Genomic DNA, 27,296 nt, shown 5'->3' on the forward strand with positions numbered 1-27,296 from the left:
AAGGTTATTTTGGCATGTGTGACGTGCATGACCGATTTCAGTCTGCTCGGAAGTGATGATGTGGATAGATGGGGTTTCCACTAGTTACCACAGCCACAAAGTCAAAATTGGCTATATTGTAAAACATTTTAATGAAAATTAGCTTTTTATGGTTAGGCATAAGGTTAGCAGTGTGGTTAAGTTCATGGTTAGGTTTAAAATCCAATTTTAACTAGATTAATTATAGAAATAGGCGGGGTTTATGACTTTGTGGCTGTAGTTACTAGTGACGACTGGATAGATGTGCCTGGCTGAGGCCGTGAACTGTGTAATTGCAGACCACAATTAGGGGCTTTTTCTGATATCGGCGTTTCTTGATGTCAAGTTACACCCATTGATGCTCGCCATTGGTCACTGGCCGTTTCTTTCGCTAAGCCTAACCTCAACGTCATTTCCTAACCTGCCACATTGTTATCCTAACGACCATATCAAGAAACGCCCCCGATTTGCGGGCTGCAATTACACCATATTGGAGAGGCCGGGAAAATATTGGAGAGTGGAGACCACAGACGACTGGTAACGTTGCAGAGAAAGACACCCAGGTAGGAGCTGAATCACTCCAAAATACAATATTACATTTATATAGCTAGCACGCAAGTAAACAGACCCAGTTAGCTAGCTTGCTGTGTCACAAACTGGAGAGACAAGTGCGTTAGCTAGTATTGTCAATTAAACTAGCTTACGATTTAACAAGCTAACGGTAGCTGCTGAGTTGATGAAGAATGCAGTGATACACGACGACTACACTGCAGTCTCGGGTGGTTTTGAAAATATTAACGTTAGCTAGCTAATCCAGTAACGCAATAACTACCTATCTAACAGTTCATTTAGGATTTGCACATTTATAACGTTATTTTAACAAAACGAGAATAGTAGCTAGTTCGCTATGAGCTAACGTTAGGTGGTCTCTAGCACTAGTTATCTAACGCGTTACCTAGCTACATTCCGTAGGTATAGTGTTGGTGGTACCCGGTTAGCTAACTAAATAAATGCAGCAATGGACATAATTAGCTAAGTGAGCTACAGTAGCTAGCTAGTTTGCAATGCATAAAATGAGACATTGCAAGTGGTGTAGGCTAGCCAGGAAAGGCGTAGCTAAGATGCAGTCAGACAGATGGTAAAAACGAGTTTTAGGCTACAGTAGCTAACGTTACCTCTTGGGACTTGGCTAACTAATTTGTCAGAAATGTTTGCTTTTTTGCTCACTAGAAGCAGATAACTAGTTCGTTTCTGACGGTCTTTTCCAGAAGCTGGCACAGACAGTATTACTATTGGGATGCAAAGTATTTTAAAGGGGTAGTTTACCCAAATAACATGTTTTCTATCCTTTACTGAGAGGTATTGTCTAATAGATCCGATTTGTTTACTAAGTGCCTTGCTGTGGAAGCACACGGTCACAGAGGAATGTAACAATGGTTTGAGAAGGGATTAAAAAACAAATCGAATGGTTTACACGCTATTAACCGCCAACGTGGTTTGGTTGGTTGGATCAGAGAGCACGATTACATGCACACAATAATGCGATTATTGTGGATAGTCAGGTTAATATAATAGTTTGTTTTAAAATGTTTACATGCTTTGCAAGAATAATGATTTCCCTAATAATCATGTTTACATGGACACCTCTGAAATCAGGCTACTGATGATGGGACTTTTGATAAATGCAGAAAATTGCCAATCAAAATAAACGTTCTAACACAGTGACCATGTTATTTTTGCGAAGACTTTTTGATTCTGAGTTCGGACATACAAAGTTTGTATGTGAAAACTATAAGATACATACTTTAAATTTTTTCAAACTCACTTCATTCCTCCATAAGAGGGAGGCTTGCGCTACCCGGTGCTGGCACATGCGCAGATCAAGTACACCGCTGGAACTCCAATTAAGCTGTTTACGTGGCCTAATAATTTGAAAGATTGATCAGAAAACCAAGTGTTTTAATCGGTGTATGCTTACTTAGATTATGACCTTAAGCCAATTAAAATAAGCAGAGTAAGGTGTTTACATGACTAATGCCATACTCGGCCATAGTCAGTTTAATATCGAATTATTAATGTGCATGTAAACGTACTCACTGTGTGGTGTCCTTTGATTACACACAACAAACTAAAAAAGTTGTCCAGATTCCAAACAAAATAATTTTCTAAATTAATTAGGCCTATCCATTAGGAAGCACACAGCCTGGCGTCGTTGAGTCTCAGATAATAATTTGTAGTCTGGTATAATTTGTAGTATAATTTGTAGTCTGCAGTCCTAACAGCTTTGATCAACACAGGGCTACACTTTTTACATGAGGCCAAATTTGCAGATTGTGCCCTTATCTGTGAGTTTTGTGAATCAAGACCCTGCAGCACTGATTGAACTACAATTCTGTTCACATCACAAGACAGTGGGTTGCCAACATCTTGAGTGATGACCCTTGTAAATTTGTCTCAAGCTTCAAAAGGACATCTTATTTCAGTTTCATAAATCTGCTAATCTAAAATTCAGTTTTTAGAATCTAGGCCAATTCATATCATTTTTATTGCCTGGTCCTATTCAGTGTTTTGCCTAAATCAACACATGGTGTGTAACCTACTTGGGGAATCGAGCACCATCCCGCTTGATAAACACAATGTGTCCATGTCTTACCTGAAACATAGGTGTACGCACTCCGGCATCACTTGTTGACTGCTTATGGTTGACGTGTTCAAAGGTGTGGTGTGCTGTGGTGGCATGCTATGAAGTGAGTGCCAGACTGTGACATAAAGGGATAATGAAAAGGGTGTGGGTTTGCATAGTTTAAGTTTCCTCTTCCAGGACTGCTGAGTCAAATGGAAACCTAAGTGGGAAACAGCTGGCCCATAAATGACTCCACAGTTTGCTGAGGGTGGTGTTCAAGGTTCTCAAGGACTGGGCATTATCAAACTGATTAGGGACATGGCGTCTGTCAGCAAGCTAACTTGGCATATTGGCTAGTGTCAGTATGTATTGATAAAACTTCATTGTGACGTAGGCTATGATTTTTGAAAAATCAGACATGCTCTAATACAAATTCAACATGATATCAGAGAGTATGTTTACATGCACACTAATTCGATATTAAATTGATTATGGCAGAAGGCCGAGTATGGCATTAGTCACAAACACTTTACTCTGCTTATCTTAATCAGCTTAAGGTCAAAATCAAAGTAAGCATACGCCGATTAAAACACCTGTTTTTCTGAACAATCTTTCGAATGATTAGGACATGTAAACAGCTTAAGTGGTGTATTTGATCTGTGTATGTGCCAGCACCGGTTGTGCAAGCCTCCCTCTTATGCACATAATGAACTGAGTTCGAAAATACTGAAAGTATGCGTCTTAGAAATAGTTTTCACATACAAACTTTATGTCCGAACTCTGAATCAAATAGGCTTCGCAAAAATAACGTGGTCGCTGTGGTAGAACGTTTATTTTGATTGGTGATTTTCTACATTTATTTAAGTCCCATTAGGTAGCCTGATTTCAGATGTGTCCATGTAGACAGGATTATTGGGGAAATCGTTCATCTTGCAAAGCTTGCAAATGTTTTGACAAACTATTATTAATCTGACTATCCACAATCATATTATTGTGTGCATGTAACTGTACTCAGATTTGTAGGCCTTCAAATTATTTGTTTTGGATGGTTTAACAGTTTTCATCAAATCATTTTAAAACGGCATCACATGCCACATATCTAGGTCAGGTTTAATTCACCCAGAGGAACTAAACGAAATCATGATTCAAAGGTTTCTTCACCATGCATTTTAGTGAAACTGAAAATATGTACAATATTGAATCCAGAGTGTCTAGAATGGTGTGCCAGACAGAGTAATTTATTTAAATCTGTTTTTCATCACGTTTTATGACTTCTGAGCAAAGGAATCGTTTTTTGTGAACGTGCATTACTATTTTCAGTTCTAGACAATGCGCATTCATAGTAGTCTACATTTCTAGGCGTTTTCCCTAGAATAGCCTAGTTATAGACTTGACAGCACCAATGTAATATTTATTGTGTCTGAATATGCTAAATGTTACAACCATTTTATTTTGTGTGCATTTGTTGGGTCAAGATGAATTATGAACTACTCGTTTTTTTCTGTCTGTTCACTTAGATAATCTCATGCAACTCTTTCTAATCCTCTCTGTTTATGACATCAACCCTAGACAGTAACCTTATTTCTGTCTCCTTTTTTAAGAATTGGATCAACTTTGGGGAGAACGGAGAAGAAAAGTTGAATCCAAGCCTAAGTGGTGGCCTGATCTGCCCCTGACTCCTTCAACCCCTCCCACTGCCAGATTTGTGAGCCTTTGTTGGCATCCTGTCTGAGGGGAAATCAAGGAGGAATATTTCTACACATGAAGAGCTGAAGTCTCCATTTAGGAAACTAGTTCAAACTGAATATCTGGAAAATAGTTTTTATTGATTTGTTTTTGACTTAAAGAGCTGTACTCTGGGACACTCAGCTGTGACCTACTTACTGTACTTTTTGGACTAGTGGAGTTACAACATGGCGAAGAAAAACAGCCAGAGGGGTATGTAATGCTATCATTCGTCTCTGCTATTTGTTTTTAAAAACAGATAAACTACCATTGAAAATGCCATAACCAGTGTTAGAATGCATTTTAATGTTGCAATATGTAACTTTTTGGGCGCCATGACCAAATTCACGTAGACATTTTAGTTATAGATCTTTCATTTTCATTGAAAGCAAGTCTAAGAAAGGGTAGATATGTTCTATGTGCGCTATTTCTATGCTCCCCATTAAGTTTCGTATTTGCGTCTTTTACTTTCGGTTTTGTACACCAGCTGAAAATACAATATTTTTGGTTATGGAAAATATATTTCACAGCTGTTTAGATGGTACAATGATTCTCTACACTATACTTGCTTGTTTTGTCACAAACTGAAATTAGGCAAACTAGTAGAATTTTAGCAACCAGGAAATGGCGTAGAGATTTCTGCATTGTGCACCATTAAATGTGTGAAGCTGATTCTCAAAGACACTCGAGTCAATCTGGACACATTTTTATAGGCCCTCCCTTGGCCTAGTGATCATGTCCTCCTAAATAAGTGTTTGTAAATGGTGGAAGTTTCATCTGCTGCTCTAACTTGTTGCTGCTGTATCTCCCTGCAAGAAGCCGTAGCCTAGCCCTAGATATGTTTGAACATGTCATGTCAACTCCTTGTCATGTCAAACATTGGCACATCATATTTGGCATGACAAGGAGTTGATAGGATAGCACAAACAGAGCTGGCACCAGGCTAAATAAGCAGCACTCGACAAATTGACATGCAACTTCATCAAGTGGGTCTGTTTAGGCCATACACTCAGCTCAAAGTAGGCAGGGAAAACCAGTTTTGGTGATTTCTGGTAGGCCTATATCATCAAAATAAATCAATCGCAGCACGTTTTTGGACTCATTCAGCAGTTTTGTTTCCTGATTTAAGTACAATACCAATTTATATTCCTAAAACTTAAGTTGAAAATGCTGTCGCTGTTGACAAGATGTGGCGCAGTGGTCTAAGGCACTGCATCGCAGTGCTAGCTGTGCCACTAGAGATCCTGGTTCGAATCCAGGCTCTGTCGTAGCCGGCCGTGATCGGGAGAACCATGGGGCGGCGCACAATTGGCCCAGTGTCGTCCAGGGTAGGGGAGGGAATGGCCGGCAGGGATGTAGCTCAATTGGTAGGTCATGGCATAACAAAAAAAAAAAAAAATTGTATGCACTCACTTACTAACTGTAAGTCGCTCTGGATAAGAGCGTCTGCTAAATGACACAAAAAAAAATTAATAAAAAAAAATAATAATAAATAAAAATAAAGACACATTTGATAAATAGCCCAATGTCAAAACACAGTTTTAAAGTGTCCAAATCAATAACCAATATGCAGAAACAGTTCATGATATATTGAAAACATAACATGTACTATCAACACGTGCAACAATGGTAATCATATTACCTGTGTTTTTTTAAACGAGCACCTGAACACACACCAAAAATCTGGTTTTGTCAACTGGCAATAACGCTTAGGGTTTGCGCTGTTGAAACTACCACAACTCAAAAACCACATGGAAACAGGATATATTTTGACATCACTGGTTAGAGGACAACCTGCAGAACAGTCAGCTACATTTTGGAATGTTGCATTTTGATACGGGGGTCACCAGAACAGAAAGACTAATGCAACACTTTTGTCAATCCCTCCTATCGATTATCACATTGAAATCAATTGCGCGAGAGGGGGGAGATGAGGTTGCACATCCTGTTAAAGCTAACACAGCTCAAAAACCACACAGAATCTGGGAATAATGTGTACATCACTGGTTAGAGGACAATTTAAAGAAGACCGCTAGCTACATGTTGAGGTGTTGCATTTTGATTAAAGTGGGTCGATCACATGAAAGACCCGATCACGTGATAGCACGCGCACCACTCAGGGAGAAGCGCACAACGGCCACTGGCCGCAAAAGGCATGGATTCTTTTTAGGGTGCATTACGGCCACAAAAAAGGGGATGCCGCTGTGAAATTCTAGGCATTATCAAGTGCTTGTCAAATTGTGAATGAGTGACTGATGTAGTGTACTGCCTGCGTAAAAAACAAAGCAGAGGTCATGCCTTTCAAGCAACTTTTTTCAAATCATCATTAGTCGCATCATGCAGCCTTACAACGTATTAACCTTTTACGGATCGGACCCTTTTTTTTCAATTTTCGCCTAAATGACATACCCAAATCTAACTGCCTGTAGCTCAGGACCTGAAGCAAGGATATGCATATTCTTGATACCATTTAAAAGGAAACACTGAAGTTTGTGGAAATGTGAAATTAATGTAGGAGAATATAACACATTAGATCTGGTGAAAGATAATACAAACAAAAAAACATGCGTTTTCTATTTATTTTTTTGTTCCATCTTTGAAATGCAAGAGAAAGGCCACAATATAATATTGCAGTTTAGGTGCAATTTAGCAGTGTGTACAATGTTTCAGATTGATCAGGTGAAGGATTGCAATACTGGACTATTTTGTATCAAGTCTGCCCAAATGTGCTGAATTGGTAAATTGATACATCTTCAAGTACATAACTATAGAGAACATACATTTTGTATTACCATATGATTTTTGTAAGTTTACACACTCCCAAGGAATGTCATACATGATGGATCATTAGCTTATACACTAACTTTCACACATCTAGATGGCCGGGCGGGGTGGGTGTGGAGCCAGAGAGGGCAGGGGTTCAAACTGTAGAACCCAGTTCCTACATTTGAATATAAAAATGGATTTTATCAAACAAAACTATGCTACATTTTATCTCTGGGACCCTTAGGATGACAAATCAGAGCAAGATTACTGAATGTAAGTACGTTATTTACCTTCAGAGGTGAATGTATCAAACCAGTTGCCGTGATAATTGTTTTGTTGTTGTGCACTCTCCTCAAACAATAGCATAGTATTTTTTCACTGTAATAGCTACTGTAAATTGTACAGTGCAGTTAGATTAACAAGAATTTAAGCTTTCTGCCCATATAAGACATGTCTATGTCCTGGAAAGTTTGCTGTTACTTACAACAGTCATGCTAATCACATTAGCGCACGTTAGCTCAACTGTCCCGTATACGGGACACCGATCCCACAGAGGTTAAAATTCAAAACATATAGCCCAATGTTTGTAGAACAACTAAAGTTACATTAATAACTCTAAATTAAGCATATAGGAGGACCTGTTTCTTTTGTTAACCGCTCAACACAGAATAGCCGCATGTGCGCACTCCCTCAAATCGTTTGGAGAAAATATCCTTTCTATTTTATTCAGCTTTGTTCAATTGTATTCTTCATACTATAAAATAATGCCACAGAATTCTAAGCAAATCTTGTCTGCTAAATGAACTAGTGTAGCCCACAGCCATTTGGCATAGCCAGATCAGGACCTAACATAAGGACAACTCAGAGTATGCTATTTTGTTCTTCTGAAATAGACAACATTTTCTAAATCTCATGCTTCTTTAGACCTGTCTAAAATAAATAATGGATTTATTGTGAAGGTGTAGGCTATATTACATGGATTTGTTAGTATTTTTTAAAATGTAGATATTCCAAAGGTCTGCATCAGTGGCTTGTAGGCTGTGTGTGGAAGCCAGGAGATGCTAAATGTGTTTATGTTAATTAACGGTCAGTTACCGTGAGACCGACAGTTATTTGCTTGACAATCACCGGCTGATGAAATTTCGTGACCGCCACAGCCCTAAGCACAACACTTTATTTGTTAATCACTTCCATCGATATCAAGCTGAAATCAATAGAACAGGGTGCAAACGTTTGGGGTGTAGCGCTGTTTAAACTAACTATATTCAAAGGCCACACGGAAACTTGGAATAACCTATACATGGTAGGTTAGATAGAAGCCTTCTACAAATTCCTATCTATATTTTGGAATGGCGTATGTTGATTTCGTGAAGCTGCCATCACGGAAAAGGGAACAAACTACTTTTTCTCTTAGTTAACTTCAACAAATCACAACCCGCCATAGGATATGAAGTGACTACGGTTGGCTGCTATGTAAGTGAAGGTTTGACTTTCAAATCCTTGTATTGGTGTGTGGCCAGTTACTATTTATAGAGAGACTGTAGTCAGAATTATCTGTTCCATTTTGAGAAAGAAAATGAGAGCGCGTATGACAAAAGATATTGATCTGCTTTAAGCAATTGATCTTGTCATTTTGTTGACTATAAACTTTTGTAGTAACATCACTAATCTGAGGTAAAAAGCATATGTAATTCCCCCAATTTGATGTGGTCAAAACATCAGCTTGTGTAATGTAGTAACACATACTGTCCACATCAATGGAAAGTAGCATAATTATACATTAATTAGATATGGCAAAATAGTTCAATATCTTAATTTACATTTTAGTCATTTAGCAGACACTGTTCTGCAGAGTGACTTAGTTAGTGCATTCATCTTAAGATAGCTAGGTGGTAAAACCACATATCTCAGTTCCTCTTACTGCTCCGTAGGCAAGTACCATGTTCTTGTAGTGGATGCGTGCTTCGCCTGGAAGCCAGTGACGTGTGCGGAGGAGCGGGGTGACATGGGAAGGTTGAACACCAGGCGGGCTGCAGCATTCTGGATAAATTGTAGGGGATGATAGTAAATAAAGCAAACGTACAGATTATTTACTTTTTTTGTTTTGTTATTTTACTCAGCACAATTTAACCAGGCGCTCTAGAAGAGCATCCGTAGGGGCTGTGCAGCAGGCTGAGCATTTGACATCCCTACTCAAAGCTGTGAACTCATACGTTAGGCTATCTCTGGAGGTTGCATGATGGAAGTCCATCAGATTTTCCTGCTCTGCCATTTTACTGTAGACAAAGAAAACATTGACTGTCTCAGACCAAACATCGTTGCCAGTGCTGCCTTTGGCCAGAACCGCTTTTGGAAAGGATACATTACAAGACATCTTATTGAGTTAGAATGGACCCTTTCAAACACAATAGCTGAGAGAGATGAACTGACATCCATGCAGTCCACGTTGGATAGTATACCTTTAGAAGGGTTCAAGCTTTTCTGAGATAGAAAGTTAGGCTATTTCATGAACTTTCTGAAATAAAGCCATCCATTAGGACTGTTGCAGAGTACTGCAAATCTGTCCTTGGGCATTCTTTGCTCATGCCACATGTATTTGGGTTGCAGCAACCCATCTGTTTCTCATCTCATTGAGCTTATTTTTTTTAGCGCGGTATTCTTATCCATCTGATGCGTAAACCCCTGCTTTGCTGACTCATTCTGTTTCTAGAACTGTACATCAGTTATAACCGGTTCAAATTCAATGCAGAGCTCAGATCATTTTGGGCCAGTCCAGATGCTAAGATTTCTTGAGACAAGTTTCATTTCTCTAGGGTCAGTTATTTTTGGTCCTAGCCTAAATAAAGTATTGTAAAATATTTAGGCCTAGGCCTCAAGCACCTTGAAACAGTTGTTAAACAAATGCATATTTTACTTAAGAGGTCATCAAGCAAGCATCTTATCACTTTATTCGCCCAGTCCTTATGTCTGTTCCACATGATTTATGACAATCCCTGTGTTCTCCACCATGGTTTACTTTTAACACAAAGACCTTTGAATTTACAGGAATGACTAGGTATGGGGAGATATTTGTTTAACAAATGATGTGCCTGTGCATTTACAATTGTTTTGCAAATAGACCTAGGTCCAGCAAAAAACGATGAGAAATTCAAAATCCACTTATTTATTTTTTCAAGAAACCTTTTCTCTTTTTCCCCCAGATACCTCTGGTATGGTGTTCGACACTAACTTGAAAATGGTTATGTCCCAGGGTGGGACGTTTGAGAGAATGAAGGAGAAGGTAAGGACTGAAAAATGATCATACACCAAAATATTTCTCTCTAGGTTTGACAACATTCCAATTGTATTGATTTGAATACAATTCCAGTTTTGCTAGTAGGGTCCTCTTTTTTAAATCTGTTGTGTAAATTTCTAACTAATTATCTGCGTGCACTATTTCTGAAATGAATATGTGCGTCTAAAAATATTGAGATTTATAAACTTGGCGCATGCCATACACATGCATGTTTTCCATTATAAAGCCGACCCGTCCTAATACTTTGTGTGCATGAACTAGGATTATAACCCTGCCTGAAAAATGCCATCCATTCACCATTTATGGTGACAATAATGCCCTTTATTTGTTGTATAATTTGGAACTGCTGTTACCCTATTGGGCTAATCATTAGCTAGATCCCAAATGTGATCTTTTAACTAGTTAGCATCCTATTGATTCATTTTATGTCCACTAAAACTTGCATAAACACAGTAAATAGAATGTACGCCTACCTGTTAGGTTAACTTGGGTAACACAGCCCTTGCCTGTACTTCTCACAGAAAGCATTTCATGTCACAACCCCCCCCAACACTTTCCCTGGTTGCCAATACTGTTGCTCAACAAAAAATGTCACCTGTCCCATCACAATTTAAGTAATTCCCCAAAAACTATTTTAAGCTAGGGTGGCATTTTACCCCAAGTTACCCTACAATTGCCCCGTGTAACATTTAGCCCCGCTCTTCCCTATGCACTCAGGGCAAATTGGTAACCTGCTTAATCATGGAACTGCTAAAAACTCTGGGTTTAAAATGGTGCAGGTCACGCATATTTAGGAGTTGAGAAATAATAAAGTATGAATGCTCTCTCTCCTTTCAGTGGTGTAAAATACTTAAGTAAAAATACTTTCAAATACTAATTTAGTAGTTTCTTTGCAGTATCTGTACTTTACTATTTATATTTTTGACTACTTTTACTTACATTTTACATTTTAGTCATTTAGCAGACGCTGTTATCCAGAGCGACTTACAGTTTATAGTGAGTGCATACATTTTTCATACCTCCATGGGAATCGAACCCACAACCCTGGCGTTGCAAGCGCCATGCTCTACCAATTGAGCTACAGGAGGCCTACTTCACTACATTCTTAAAGAAAATAATGTGCTTTTTACTCTATACATTTTCCCTGACACCCAAATGTACTTGTTACCTTTTGAATGTTTAGCAAGACAGGAAAATTGTCCAATTCACACACTTATCAAGAGAACATCCCTGGTCATCCCTACTGCCTCTGATCTGGCAGACTCACTAAACACATGCTTCGTTTGTAAATGATGTCTGAATGTTGGAGTGTGCCCCTGGCTATCCGTAAATAAATAAAAAACACAAATGGTGCCGTCTAGTTTGCTTAATATAAGTAATTTGAAATTATTTTTTACTTTTGATTCTTAAGTATATTTAAAACCAAATACTTTTAGACTTTTACTCAAGTAGTATTTTACTTGGTGACTTTCACTTTAACTTGAGTCATTTTCTATTAAGCTATCGTATTACTTTAACTCAAGTATGACAATTGGGTACTTTTTCCACCACTGCCTCTTTTTAACAAAGGCCATTAAAACTGCTGTTTTCCCAGCGATTGCAAGAATAGTTGTGTGCATTGACTGCTTGTCAGAAAGCATGTTTCCCTCCCTATGTCGCTCTTAAATTTAAGGAATATTTTAGGAATATAATTGAGGAATATTTATCTCGCATAGAAGACACAACAAGCCAACTAGGTAAATGTACTGAAGAAAAATATAAAAGTATAAAAAATATGCCAGAAATGTTCCATACGTACAAAAAGCTGTGCACAAATTTGTTTACATCCCTGTTAGTGAGCATTTCTCCTTGGCAAGATAACCCATCCACCTGACAGGTGTGGCATATCAAGAAGCTGATTAAACAGCACGATCAATACACAGGTGCACCTTGTGTTGGGGACAATAAAATGTGCAGTTTTGTCACACAACACAATGCTACAGATGTCTCAAGTTTTGAGGGAGCGTGCAATTATAATGCTGACTGCAGGAATGTCCACCAAAGCTGTTGCCAGATAATTGAATGTTAATTTCTCTACCATAAGCCGCCTCCAACATCGTTTTAGAGAATTTGGCCAACCGGCCTCACAACCGCAGACCATGTGTAACCACGCCAGCCCAGGACCTCCACATCCGGCTTCTTCACCTGCGGGATCGTCTGAGATCAACCACCCAGACAGCTGATGAAACTGAGGAGTATTTCTGTCTGTAATAAAGCCCTTTTGTGGGGAAAACTCATTCTGATTGGCCCCAGTGGGTGGGCCAATGCCCTCCCAGGCCCCCCATGGCTGCACCCCTGCCCAGTCATGTGAAATCCATAGATTATTTCAATTCACCGAGTTCCTTATATGAACTGTAACTCAGTAAAATTGTTGACATTTTTGCATGTTGCCTTTATATTTTTGTTCAGTATAGATACTGTTCTTCTATGGGTTTGTCTGATTTTTCTATTCATTACTCGTTTTGTTTGCAGAGGAAAAGTAAATGTCGACTGTTGTAGCATCTTCAAAGTTCTCCTCTACAGAATTATTGTTTGATATAATTTTTTCCGTGGTGGCAATGATTTTTCTGTGACGCAGCGCCACAGTTAAAAGACTACAGCGGAAACACTGCTACAGCCCACACTTCTATGCACAAGATGAATTGTTATTCAATATTTTATCAATAGATTGTGTTTCTATCTCCTGCCTTGGTATGGGCTCAGATTAAATAGGCTATTATGTTGCGCTCTGTGCTCCTATCGCACAGCAATACTGTAGTCTACCCATACTGTCAAATCTTTTACATAAGCTACCAGTCTAATCGTTTGCAGTAACTTATGCTGTATTTGGCAAAGGACTGTGATTAGTTTCTTAAAGAGAAAACAGTGGCTAATTGTTGTGGACCTGTCAGCAGAATGTTTGAACATGTTTTGCATCAACTTTTCCCCCAACCTAAATATGCTGTACTGCCTGCGAATTCTGAAACATTGTCTAGGCTACTCAAAAAACGAATTACAGTAGTCTAAATACAGTAGTAGCATACATACTTCAATATAAAATATCAACTGTCAATTTACCTGTTCAATTCAACTATGTAGCCTGTATAAACCACACTGCCTATGGGATCGCATACAGCAGAACTTAAAATACATGTAGCCTATCTATTTACTAGGCTATGAGGCCCAATTAAATGAGAGATGCGTATGGTAATTTGATGTAGGCATATGGCTACTTCGGGATTATGAACCCATCACAGACAGAAAAGGTGAGGAATTTATTCTGCAATCGTTATGAAAATAAAATGGGAAATAGATTCCTATGTCTAATTATTGTAGATTCCAAAAATAAAACGCATAGATTTTCGCTCTTATCACTAACAGCAAATGGCTCCTGTTTTTATTTTATTTTTTATGAGTAAGCGTGTCATATCCCCCATTTGCAAAAAATGTGCCTACTTGCAATACAACCACTAGATATAGTGTGTATGCATGGTCTAAAGTTTGCATGAAATTAAGCACATTCTCACGCCAAGTTCAGATTTGATAAATGCCAACTTTTGTGTAAACTGGCGCCCGCATGTTTTAGGGTATACAGTGGCTTGCGAAAGTATTCACCCCCCTTGGCATTTTTCCTATTTTGTTGTCTTACAACCTGGAATTAAAATTGTTTTTTGGGGGGTTTGTATCATTTGATTTACACAACATGCCTACCACTTTGAAGATGCAAAATATATATTTTTGCGAAACAAACAAATAAGACAACAAACTTGAGCATGCATAACAAAAAAAAAAAAAAGTAAATACTTCGTAGCGTCACCTTTTGCAGCAATTACAGCTGCAAGTCTCCTGGGGTATGTCTCTATAAGGTTGGCACATCTACCCGCTGGGATTTTTGCCCATTCTTCAAGGGAAAACTGCTCAAGCTCCTTCAAGTTGGATGGGTTCCGCTGGTGTACAGCAATCTTTAAGTCATACCACAGATTCTCAATTGGATTGAGGTCTGGGCTTTGACTAGGCCATTCCAATACATTTTAAATGTTTCCCCTTAAACCGCTCCTGTTGCTTTAGCAGTATGCTTAGGGTCATTGTCCTGCTGGAAGGTGAACCTCCGTCCCAGTCTCAAATCTCTGGAAGACTGAAACAGGTTTCCCTCAAGAATTTCCCTGTATTTAGCGCCATCCATCATTCCTTCAATTCTGACCAGTTTCCCAGTCCCTGCCAATTAAAAACATCCCCACAGCATGAAGCTGCCACCACCATGCTTCACTGTGGTGATGGTGTTCTCGGGGTGATGAGAAGTGTTGGGTTTGCGCCAGACATAGCGTTTTCCTTGATGTCCAAAAAGCTCAGTTTCCATATGTTTGGGGAGTCTCCCACATGGCTTTTGGCGAACACCAAACGTGTTTGCTTATTGTTTTCTTTAAGCAATGGCTTTTTTCTGGCCACTCTTCCGTAAATCCCAGCTCTGTGGAGTGTACGGCTTAAAGTGGTGCTATGGACAGATACTCCAATCTCCGCTGTGGAACTTTGCAGCTCCTTCAGGGTTATCTTTGGTCTCTTTGTTGCCTCTGATTAATGCCCTCCTTGCCTGGTCCGTGAGTTTTGGTCGGCGGCCCTCTCTTGGCAGGTTTGTTGTGGTGCCATATTCTTTCCATTTTTAAATAATGGATTTAATGGTGCTCCGTGGGATGTTCAAAGTGTCGGATATTTTTTTTTAACCCAACCCTGATCTGTACTTCTCCACAACTTTGTCCCTGACCTGTTTGGAGAGCTCCTTGGTCTTCATGGTGCCGCTTGCTTGGTGGTGCCCCTTGCTTAGTGGTGTTGCAGACTCTGGGGCCTTTCAGAACAGGTGTGTGTGTGTATATTTACTAAGATCATGTGACACTAAAATTACACACAGGTGGACTTTATTTAACTTATTATGTGACTTCTGAAGGTAATTGGTTGCACCTGATCTTATTTAGGGGCTTCATAGCAAAGGGGGTTAATACATATGCACGCACCACTTTTCCGTTATTTTTTTGTATGATTTTTTTTTTCATTTCATTTCACCAATTTGGACTATTTTATCTATGTCCATTACACGAAATCCAAATAAAAATCCATTTAAATTACAGGTTGTAATGCAACAAAATAGGAAAAACGCCAAGGGGGATGAATACTTTAACAAGGCACTGTATGTTGTACAAACACAACATTTAGAAATGATCCCCCAGGGCCTTGGGATATGTGTCACTATGCTAAGTTAATTCTCTCTTATTCGTTCTCTTCACAGATTAGTGCCGTCAGGGCCGTTGTTCCCAACAAAAGCAACAATGAGATAGTTCTGGTGTTGCAGCACTTTGAGAACTGCGTTGATAAGGCCGTCCAGGCTTTCCTAGAAGGTATGGGAATGCCATAGTGATCATTCTTGTTGTGATATAGAACAGACACCATACACAAATAAATGGAAAATACATTTTGTATTTCAAATCTAAGAACACTCAGGTTCAAAGTGTACATTTAAGTACAACTTGGGTTTCTTGTATTCAATCACCCTCTTGTTACTTGAAGTATGATGCAGGAACAAGTATCGAGTGGATTAACCAGATTAATTTTTTTACATGGCTCGCATCAGTCATACTTTCTTAGTGTAATGTAGGCCTACTTCTACAGGTGTGGTTTTGGTCACTGTAGACCTACTCTTTTTAAAAGGCTATTTTTTTTAAATGGAGTATTTAAACCTAGATAATCTGAAACATTGTCTGCATGTCACGAACAAGGTCAAGGCTGTTATGGAAAGAGCGCATTCTTCTTAACTCATAATTACTTCATTTTCCCTTCAGGTAGTGCCATTGATATCTTGAAGGAGTGGAATGTAACTGGTAAAAAAAAGGTAACCTTGTTAACTTTGTCCTTTACTTCAGGGTATTGCATTCTGTATGAAAGGGCCACATGAGTATGAATGAAATATATTATCATGTGTCATGACATTTTAAATATGGCCTGTCCCTCACAGGATTATGAGTCGGCACTTTTTGAAAACAAGTTCCAAAGATATACTTCCAGTTACAGACCAATCCAGACTTGGAGAAAAAAAACATTTACTTTAAATCCAATTAACTTTGAACTCTAAATGCTAGTCAAAGGAAATGTATGTTTAGTTTATTTGGATAGAGATGAGTACAAACACATTGAGTTTCTAGCTCACACAAATTTCCAACATCTGTCCCCAGATGGACTTTAATGTTATTTAATCTGTTTTATCGTTTCACCTATCACCTATTTTGCTTTGAAGTCAGCAGCTTTAGCTGAACATATCTGGTGTCTATGTCATGAGGACCTACAGTCTGCTCAACCAAAGCTATATGCTTGTTATGTATGAACACCAAAAGCTGTGTAAGGTTTTATTGTAGTGGTTAGAATCTGACTTTGATTCTTCAACATCCAGCCCAAGAAGAAAAAGAAGCCCAAGCCCCAGCCAGAGCCTCCGGGAGAGGAGCCTGCTCCAGCCGAAACCACACAGCCTTTGGAGACTGAGAATAAAGAAGCAGTAAATGGGTTCCATGCCAATGGCGCCGCGTTGGACGGAGACTCACTAGACTCTCTGAGTGAGCAGTTAGATTCTGCCTTCTTGGACGCAGCTGAGCTCGAATCTGAACCTGCCATGTCGGACATTACAGGTATTGTTATAGAGCAGTCTCAGTGGCTTTATTTTACCCATCAGTCAACCTTTTGGATTGTTGAGACTATACTACACTTTTGATAATCTTCTGTAGTTGAAGCCAACGCCTACCCATCGGAAAAGATCACACTGCAGTGTCTTTCTCCTTAAAGGTGTGGAAGCAGACTCTTTTTGTACTGGCCCAAGCACCACCCCTCATCATGCTCAAGGAAGAAGGAATCACCAGCCTCCCCGTGGCAACAAGTTCCGTCCCAGAACCAACTCCCAGCAATCATCCACTTCCTCTGTGCTCACCACTGATGAGAGCCAACAGGGATCGTCTGGAGCTAAGAAGATTGGTTAGTGCAAAATTTGCTTTATTATTTCCTTATTGTTGATATAGAATATTGTCAAATCCATGGGTTCCCTGCAGTCCCATGGTTTATTAGCAGTCCCAGGTGCCTCAACTGTATATTATCTTATACAACTAGGATGTGTGTACTGGAGTGTTGATGACGACAGCTCTAGTAATGCTTTGTTTGTCTAAGACAAGTGACCTCTAACCCTGTTCTTTGACTCTCAGCGCCCAACATTGACCGCTCTGTGAAGGACCTGCAGAGATGCACAGTGTCGCTTAGTCGATACAGAGTGTTGGTCAAGGATGAAATGGACTCCTCTATTAAAACCATGAAGCAGACGTTTGCTGAGCTCCAGAGCTGGTACATCTCCCAACATTAACACCACTACATTCGTTTGTAAAGTTGTAGGTCATATTTGGAATGTTAACTTGTTATTGTGAGATATAACATACCACATTCCATTATTTTAAACAGAATGTTTACCTAAGCAATTTAGGAGATATGATTGAAGTCTTTAATGTCCATCACTGAATCCGTGCATTGCTCTCACCTCTGCACTACAGCAACCACCATTAGTACCTCTTTCAGCGTAACATGTAGCCTATTGCTAACCAGTGTTATTGTAGTAGAGAAATGGTGAGTGTTGCCAAAATCAAAGTACAGACTCTATCTTAGAAATTTAAATCATCATATTCACCTTATCATAGTAAAGAACATGTCATTTCATATCTCTTTTTCCCCACCCCTCTCTTAGTCTAATGGACAGAGAGGTTACTCTGTTGACAGAGATGGACAAAGTCAAAGCAGAAGCCAGTGAGTACAACACCTTTCAATTAGCATTTGGACATCAATGTACACAGTGTACAAAAAATTAAGAACACCTGCTCCTTCCATGACAGCTATGATCCCTTATTGATATCACTTGTTAAATCCACTTCAATCAGTGTAGATTAAGGAGAGGATACTGGTTAAAAAAATATTTTTAAGCCTTGAGACAATTGAGACATTGATTGTGTATGTGTGCAATTCAGAGGGTGAATTGGCAAGACAAAATATTTAAGTGCCTTTGAACGGGGTATGGTAGTAAGTGCCAGGCGCACCGGTTTGTGTGAAGAACTGCAACGCTGCTGGGTTTTTCACACGCAACAGTTTCCCGTGTATCAATAATGGTCCACACCCAAAGGACATCCAGCCAACTTGACACAACTGTGGGAAGCATTGGAGTCAACATGGGACTGAATTCCTGTGGAATGCTTTCGACACCTTGTAGAGTCCATGCCCCGACGGATTTAGGCTGTTCTGAGGGCAAAGGGGTACAAAAGGGTAAAAAGCTACTCAATATTAAGGTGTTCTTAATGTTTTGTACACTTAGACCAGGGGTGTCAAACTCATTTTAGCTCAGGGGCCACATGGAGGAAAATCTATTCCCAAGTGGGCCGGACCGGAAAAATCATGGTGTATATATAACTTAAAAACAACAACTTCAGATTGTTTTCTTTGTTTTAATACGATCAACATACAACATAAAGCTGGAGCCTGAGGACAGTGTGTCCAAAATAGTACAAGCACAACATCACTATTAATCATAAAACACGTCAAGTTTATTTGAAAATTCTAAAGAAAAAGAACACACAAACACACAATGCCTCAGTGATTAACAGAACTGTTTCACAGATCACAGAACTATATCAGGGTGTCATTTCTCAGGCAGAAATGTAGATACAAATAATGAAATCATGTTCCCCAAACAAGTGCAAGAACCACAGAGTCAAGAATAGGTTAAATATACAAATACAATAAAATCAATTAAAAACAATAGCACATCAACATAAAATCATATAAACATAAATCTGAAAGTGTTGCTCAAACTCCCGTAACAGTCCCGTTATTTTATCTTTGAACCGCTTCATGTCTGCCACATGTTGGGTCGCGCACACATTTTTCAGACAGGGGAAGTGAGCTGCATCACCACCGGCAAGTTGCGTCTCCCACAATGACAGCTTCAACTTGAAAGAACGTATGCTGTCATAATACTGCGTGACAACTTTGTTGCGCCCTTGCAGCTGTTTGTTCAAGTTATTCAGGTGCTCTGTAACATCCACCATAAATGCAAGGTCCTGCATCCATTCTGCGGAATGAAATTCTAACACTGGTTTGCCCTTTTCTTCCATGAACTGTTCAATTTCTTCTCGTAAATCAAAGAAACGCCTCAGCACAGCACCTCGGCTTAACCATCTTACCTCAGTGTGGTATGGCAGGCCATAGATGTGGTCTTTCTCTCTGAGAAGGCTGTCAAACTGACGGTGATTCAGGCTTCTGGATCGGATGAAATTAACAGTTTGGATGACCACCTTCATGACGTTATCCATCTTTAATGACTTGCAACACACAGCCTCCTGGTGCAAAATACAGTGAAAAGTCAAAAAATCACGTCCTCCATTTGCAGATTGCACTTTCTCTCTGAACTTTGTCACAACGCCTGCTTTTTTCCCGATCATTGAGGGCGCACCATCTGTAGCCAGGCTGACAGCGCGGGACCAGTCCACTCCGACCCTGTCCAGCGCGCCGACGGGTGCGTTAAAAATATCAGCTGCTGTCGTTGTATCTGTCATCGGCACCAACTCCACAAACTCCTCGGTGACGGTCAATGTGTCATCAACTCCGCGGATGAAAATGGTTGTGCAACATCTGCCAGTTGTGCAACATCTGTAATGTCCGTGCTTTCATCAATTGCAACCGAAAACGCAATAAATGACTTTACTTTTTGCTTCAACTGGCTGTCCAAATCCACTGAAAGACCGGAAATCCTGTCTGCAACTGTGTTTCTTGTCAGGCTGATATTTGCAAAAGCCTGCCGCTTTTCAGGGCACACAATCTCCGCTGCCTTCATCATGCATGTTTTTACAAATTCACCCTCACTAAATGGTTTTGAAGCCACTGCGATTTCATTAGCAATGAGGTAGCTAGCTTTCACTGCAGCGTCACTGATGTCTCGGCTGTGAGTAAACACAGACTGCTGTTTCTTCAGACCCGCCAACAGTTCATTCACCTTCTCTCATCTCCGCTGTCCTTGAAAGTTGTCATATTTGTCGGCATGAAGACTCACATAGTGGCGACGAAGGTTATATTCTTTCAGCACTGCAACATGCTCTGAACACACCAAACATACAGCTTTCCCATTCAATTCTGTGAATAAATATGATGACCATTTTTCTTGGAACACTCTGCACTCTGCGTCCACTTTTCTCTTTTTTGACAGAGACATATTGGGGCAATGAGGGTGCCAAAGCACATAATGTTAAAAGTAGAAGCCGTAATAAATATCGCGGGCAAAACAAAGTAGCTCATTGGCTGCACGTGCTTGACCTACTTGCTCTGCCCCGGTATAAACAGTTTGCTTGCTTAACACAATTGCTATTGCGCCATCCAGTGGACGCAATTGGAACAGCAGTTTATTTTATTGAAAAATTGCAGCGCATTTTTATACTTGACAAATTTTTATTTATTTTTTTAAATCATCTCGCGGGCCGGATTAAACCCGTTTGCGGGCCTAATCAGGCCCGCGGGCCGGACGTTTGACACCCCTGACTTAGACTTTATTTATATTCTTACTATGTTAAAAAAAATCTGAAAGCCTTTGTCCCAGTTAGGACATTCCATATAGGCTACCAATATATGTCACCTACTCCCTCCCAGTTCACTTAACCAACCAGCATTCTTCGAATGTATGTCCTCAAGATTATTTTGGGCCTTAGGCATACCAGAGTCTTCAATGTAGTGAAACATGACAGAGCAAGACTGCATATTTCCACAAGTAGACCATTCTCCCTTTATTCTTTACAGCTTCCAATAAAGTTTTGTGTGTCCTGAGCTTGGAAAAAGTGAATAGTGTCAGGTTTCGAGGTAGACTAAATGCTTTCTTTGTGTCTAGGTGTGTGGGGAATTGAGGGAAGAAGAGAGGGAACACTAGAGCAGTTATTTGACATTACAGAAACTCAACATTCCTTCAAATGTACCAGTTTCTGCCCTAATCTCTTCCCTTCCTTTAGATGTGTGTTACTGTTAATGGATGAGACTTGCTTTCTTCCCTTCCCCGTTTTTCCTCATGAGGAGTGAAGTGTTTTCTGTCATTTGAATCTCCTTAGCAACTGTTACACAAACAGTACTGTTCCTCTGGTGGGAGTTTTCCTGGTGCTGACCTAATAATTGTCAGCACTAGGAAAAGCCTGTGGAGTTATTTAGGGATACAGTGTTGTATCTTGTATGATCTATTTTGTCAAAACTAGTCAACTAATAGTCTTACCTTATCATGTTGAGGACATACCCAGTCCCAAGTTTCAGTATGGTATTGCCTATGTGTGGATTTCTTTCCATACAACTGAAGGTGTCTGAATATTGAGTGAGCGGTCAACTAATATTGTATATCTGTGTTCAAGTGGCCATTTTGGATGGCCGTCAAAAGAAAGCAGAGGAGCTCCGCAGGCTAACTGACCAATCGGCATCCATGTCTGAGAACCAACTAAGTGAGCTGCGCGCGGACATAAAGGTAAGTTGACTACCGTAATAACACTATCTATAGTCAAGACAAATTTACAACTGTTAATTAAAATTGGTTCAGGGACTATGTTGTGTTGGAATTGAGCCATGATCTGACCGAAGACAAGTCTGTAATCCCTGGTCAGCCAAAAGTATGTGGACACCTGCTTTTCGAACATCTCATTTGCTGCTATAACAGCCTCCACTCTTCTGGGAAGGCTTTCCACTAGATATTGGAACATTGCTGCGGGGTCTTGCTTCTATTCAGCCACAAGCATTAGTGAGGTCGGGCACTGATGTTGGGCGATTAGGCCTGGCTCGCAGTCAGCATTCCAATTCTTCCCAGGTGTTCAATGGGGTTGAGGTCAAATCAAATTGTATTTGCTTACTTACAAGCCCTTAACCAACAATGCAGTTTTAAGAAAAATAAGTGTTAATAAAAAAATGGATAAGTAGAAAAAAAAAATAATTGAGGTCAGGGCTCTGTGCAGGCCAGTCAAGTTCTTCCACACCGATCTCGACAAATCATTTCTGTATGGACCTCATTTGTGTACGGGGGCATTGTAATGCTGAAACGGGAAAGGGCCTTCCCCCAACTGTTGCCACAAAGTTGGAAGCACAGAATCGTCTAGAATGTCATTGTATGCTGTAGCATTAAGATTTCCCTTCAACTAAGGGACCTAACCATGAAAAACAGCCCTAGACCATTATTCCTCCTCCACCAAACTTTACAGTTGGCACTATGCATTCGGTCAGGTAGTGTTCTCCTGGCATCCACCAAACCCAGATCGGACTGCCAGATGGTTAAGCGTGTTTCATCACTACAGAGAACGCGTTTCCACTTCTCCAGAGTCCAATGGCAGCGAGCTTAACACCCCGCCAGCCGACGCTTGGCATTGCCCATGGTGATCTTAGGTTTGTGTGCAGCTGCTCGGCCATGGAAACCCATTTCATGAAGCTCCTGACGAACAGCTATTGTGCTGACGTTGCTTCCTGGGGTAGTTTGGAACTCTGTAGTGTGTGTTGCAACCAAGGACAGACAATGTTTTTTACGCACTTCAGCACTCGGCAGTCACGTTCTGTGAGCTTGTGTGGCCTAACACTTTGCGGCTGAGCCGTTGTTGCTCCTAGATGTTTCCACTTCATAATAACAGCACTTACAGTTGACCAGGGCAGCTCTAGCAGGGCAGAAATTTGATGAACTGACTTGTTGGAAAGGTGGATCCTATGACAGTGCCACGTTGAAAGTCACTGAGCTCTTCAGTAAGGCCATTCTACTGCCAATGTTTGTCTATGGAGAGTGCATGGCTGTGTGCTCTATTTTATACACCTGTCAGCAATGGGTGTGGCTGAAATGGCCGAATCCACTAATTTGAAGGGGTGTCCACATACTGTATGTCTCGTCTCCTCTTTTTGCAGCACTTTGTGAGTGAACGTAAATATGATGAAGACCTGGGAAAAGCCGTGAAGTTCACTTTCGAACTAGAACCACTGAAGACAAGCATCACAGGATTTGGATCAGGTACATTCCTTTTTTCTTCTCTTTGATGTCTTTCCTCTTACTGACCAATGCTTCCAACTTGATAGTAACGCCCACAGAATTAAATGGAACACATATTTGTATAATAATAATACTATGTATCTCTATGGTAACTCCTGCCCTTGTGACGCCCTCTCCTTTCAGTGTACCACCCTCAGACAGGCTACTCCAGCCGCTCCCGCTGTAGCTCCACCTCCTCCTCCATCACAGGCCCAGGGTACCTAGAAGCCCCACCTCCCTCTCAGCACCAGGGCTCCAGCTTCGAAGGACGCCCTACCCAGCCGAACAAAACGGTCAGCTCACAAAGCAATCATAAACATGCAACTAAAGGAGTTGCTGAATGTTTTCAGTCATGTTTCCTTAGGAGTAAAAATGATAAGCATAATATGATTGCTTTGTGATTTAAGTGTGATTTTTAATCTGCACCTTTCAGACTTTCCAAGGCAACAGGCGGTATACGGCGGGCCCGGGATACTACTCCGGTGGGCAGCGGTATAATGGCGGCTCATATCGCGACAGGAACCCCAATCGTGGAGGCTACCGTTCCCAGGGTTACCAGGGCAACCAAGGCCAAGGTGATGGCCCCAGCCATCCTACAATTACTGCCACACAATCCTCCAACTCCACAAGAGGCCCTTCCAACTCCACTCCATCCTCTTCTTACCGTCAAGACCACCCTTCTCATAACGGTCTGCCCCAAAGGCCTCCGCGGACACACTGCCCCTGACACCGGAACTCCCTGGCTTAAAACCACCTACTAACCCTGGCACTCCAACCTCGATACCCTGTACCCTGCACCTTCCACCCCACTAACTCCTTTTTGATGAAGAATAGAATACAAGTTTACATCTTTTTGTCAGTTGAGCTGTAGTGCCACCCATAGGCAAAACCATTCATCCGCCAAACTTGAAAATCCGCTATTAAGACCTATTTTCGCATGCCTGTTGATCTAGCAGCATTTTGCTACTTCAGAGGCCAGTGTTATCTGGTGATGAGTTCAGCACAGAGACTGCTGTGATTTGAGATTTATATGCATTTTGTGCACTGCTAAAAGGCATCTATGTTTAGCATTTTTATTTTCTCTGCTATTTTAGTTTTTCTTCTCAAGCATCAAATCAATTTTATTTTGGTAGCGATTTTTTTGTTGTTGCAGTACATCAAACCATTTCAGTTCCATATGTTACGGCATGCTTACTAGTATGTATGGAAGACTGTCATCAATGGCATACAATCAACACTACATACGTTTATTTGTATCTAATTCATTTAGAGCTTACCATAAATACTAGTTGCGCCTGTAAATAATATGTACTCCTTGAACTGGACAATTAATACGTTTATAATTAGAACTAGCAGGTGAACCAGAGGTAATCACTTTGGATGTTGCCTGATGGCAGTTGTTTATTCCCTCTCTAACATGTATGAGAATAGTTTAGTGGATAGTTGCCCTGTCCTTCTCTATATTGTTATTGTATAATCCAAGGAGAGGGCTCAATTTCTTTATTACATACATATTTAATTATGAATGACTCCACTTCTCAAATTTCAGGTATGAGAAAGGAACCTACACTCCCCTACACCTACAGTCTGAATTTGGACTTCCCTTTGTTAGTAGTACATATCTTTGTTAGTAGTACATATCTTTAGGTGTTATTTGGTCTATTCTTATTCTTTCCTTATTTTCAGTGCATCTCAGACAGGGCCATAAATGGCACACACTTGACTTGCTTGCCATCTATCACAGTGCAACTTCACCTTTGCCTTTCTAGAAATGCTGAGATGCCTGCATTACGAACATTGTTAAGTGCACAATCTTGTGATCTTTTACATGATGAAAAGTGAGCTTTAGGAGCTTTTTGTCCTTTTTAATATGTTAACTTTTCTCTTGATCATATCCTAGAGAAGGAAAAAGTCAGATCAAATTTGTGAATGCTGTTTCGGTCTTATTTCGACTATGTTTTATGACTACTGAGTTGGGACAGATTTAATATTCTTAGTAACGTCTACAATAACTTCACAAAATCTGGATAAATACCTAATTGTTGCCCCTTGTACACTGCCTGAAGGCATAATGTTGCTTTTAGGGATTTGCTTTTCAGAGCCCTGATAATGCTCTTTTGAAATGGGGCTTGGTATGGTTCACCATTTACCGAAAGCAGAGCGGTGTCGTGTCAAACTGCAAGGCATGTGTATAAGGCCATACAGCTGTTTCCTGTGTACCAAAGGGTCATACCTGGTGAGTAGAAGAATTGAGAAACCCCCCCCCCCCCCCCATCTCCTCCAATATTACTGGTAGGAAGTTATCCATAGGAATACCTTTGTGTTTAAGATATGTTATAAACGTAGATACTGAAGTCTTCTTTTCATACGAGTATAATTTGGCCAATGTCTTCATTTTTGTTATATTGCACATCAACGTAAAGATTATGTAGTTCTGGTTTGTTCAATGGCTTACAAAGTCTTCTGGGGAAGTGCAGAGTGTATACAGCAGGGCTGATCAATTGGCATGTATCAGCAACTGTGCTTGAGCACGTAAGGCTTGGTAGCCAACTCCAAGAGCTTCCTGCCTTTTAGCGAATTTTTCCTAATCTCAGATCTGCACTGTAAATATACGCCTATTCTCAGTAATCATAATGCACAGTAGGCCTACTCTTCAATTGCGGAGATGCATGCACTACAGAGCATTTTCTCGCCACAACACATTGCTAGTTATTACCTTTTGGTAGCTTACATTTTTACATTTTAGTCATTTAGCAGACGCTCTTATCCAGAGCGACTTACAGTTAGTGAGTGCATACATTTTCATACTGGCCAAGCATGTACATTATGTACATGTAGTATTTCTTACAGTTGTCTAATAGCTAGAGTTATTCTGTATAGGGAATTAATTATGCCTGTCTCAATCTCTTTTACCAAGTGTAAGAACTCACATTCACAGCTTTGTCTACATTCTCAACTATCTGGTTATCACCAAAGAGAAAAGCATTTCCTGTTAGAGTTGCTGCCTTTTTTTCTTTCTCTGCCTATAAAAAAAAAAAAAAACTATTTTGATTGTTTTCCAATGGGATAATCTATTCTAGATTGAGTAGCATGTTAATTTTTTATATTACATTTTCTTTCTTTACTGTATATATAGCTATAATTTTGTTGTGCTCACATGGGGCATTTTGTATGTTATATACATGTTGAGCGTATGGTTTACCCCTGGAGGTTAACAATCTGGTTCAGTCCAATTCGTCCTGTCTAAGACCTTATGTCCTTGTTCTTTTGAAAATGTCTAAAGAAAACCTGTAAACTTAAGTGCCTTCTCTTGCCTCCATCCAATTCGTACACTACCACCTGCCCCTCACTACAGGAACCACCAAGTATGGACCAAAGACATCTGCCCTCCCCATCCATTCTAATCCCCCCCCATACACAGAAAGGCACACTTTTCATTTACTATTAAACTTTGCAATACATAAGTAGGTGTCATTTTGTCTTCATATGCTTTTCATGGGCACAGATCAAGGAGACTGTATTTTACAGATCCATATATCAATTTAACTGTAAGTAAAAGTAAAAAAAAAAATTGGTCATTTAGCAGACGCTCTTATCCAGAGCAATTAGGGTTAAATGCCTTGCTCAAGGGCACATCGACAGATTTTTTTACCTAGTCGGCTCGGGGATTAGAACCAGCGACCTTTCGGTTACTGGCACAACGATCTTAACCACTAAGCTACCTGCCGCCCCAGCGATCACTTCTCATTGTATGGTTAACTATGTAAATG

The 27,296-nt window shown here is 40.2% G+C and overlaps 1 protein-coding gene across 1 annotated transcript; it reads left to right on the forward strand.

Moving 5' to 3' along the window:
* Positions 1-493: 493 nt before the first annotated feature.
* LOC121538042 (spermatogenesis-associated serine-rich protein 2) lies at positions 494-26,958 on the forward strand. The gene is made up of 13 exons (XM_041845780.2): positions 494-581; positions 4,243-4,579; positions 10,333-10,412; positions 15,724-15,832; positions 16,274-16,323; positions 16,879-17,110; positions 17,265-17,450; positions 17,675-17,810; positions 18,205-18,263; positions 21,887-21,996; positions 23,406-23,508; positions 23,671-23,819; positions 23,960-26,958. The coding sequence occupies exons 2-13, from the start codon at positions 4,555-4,557 to the stop codon at positions 24,251-24,253; spliced, it is 1,533 nt and encodes a 510-aa protein (XP_041701714.1). The 5' UTR covers positions 494-581; positions 4,243-4,554; the 3' UTR covers positions 24,254-26,958.
* The last annotated feature ends 338 nt before the right edge of the window (positions 26,959-27,296 follow it).

Source organism: Coregonus clupeaformis, chromosome 24 (assembly GCF_020615455.1).
Source record: "Coregonus clupeaformis isolate EN_2021a chromosome 24, ASM2061545v1, whole genome shotgun sequence".
In the NCBI taxonomy this organism is placed as follows: Eukaryota; Metazoa; Chordata; class Actinopteri; order Salmoniformes; family Salmonidae; genus Coregonus; species Coregonus clupeaformis.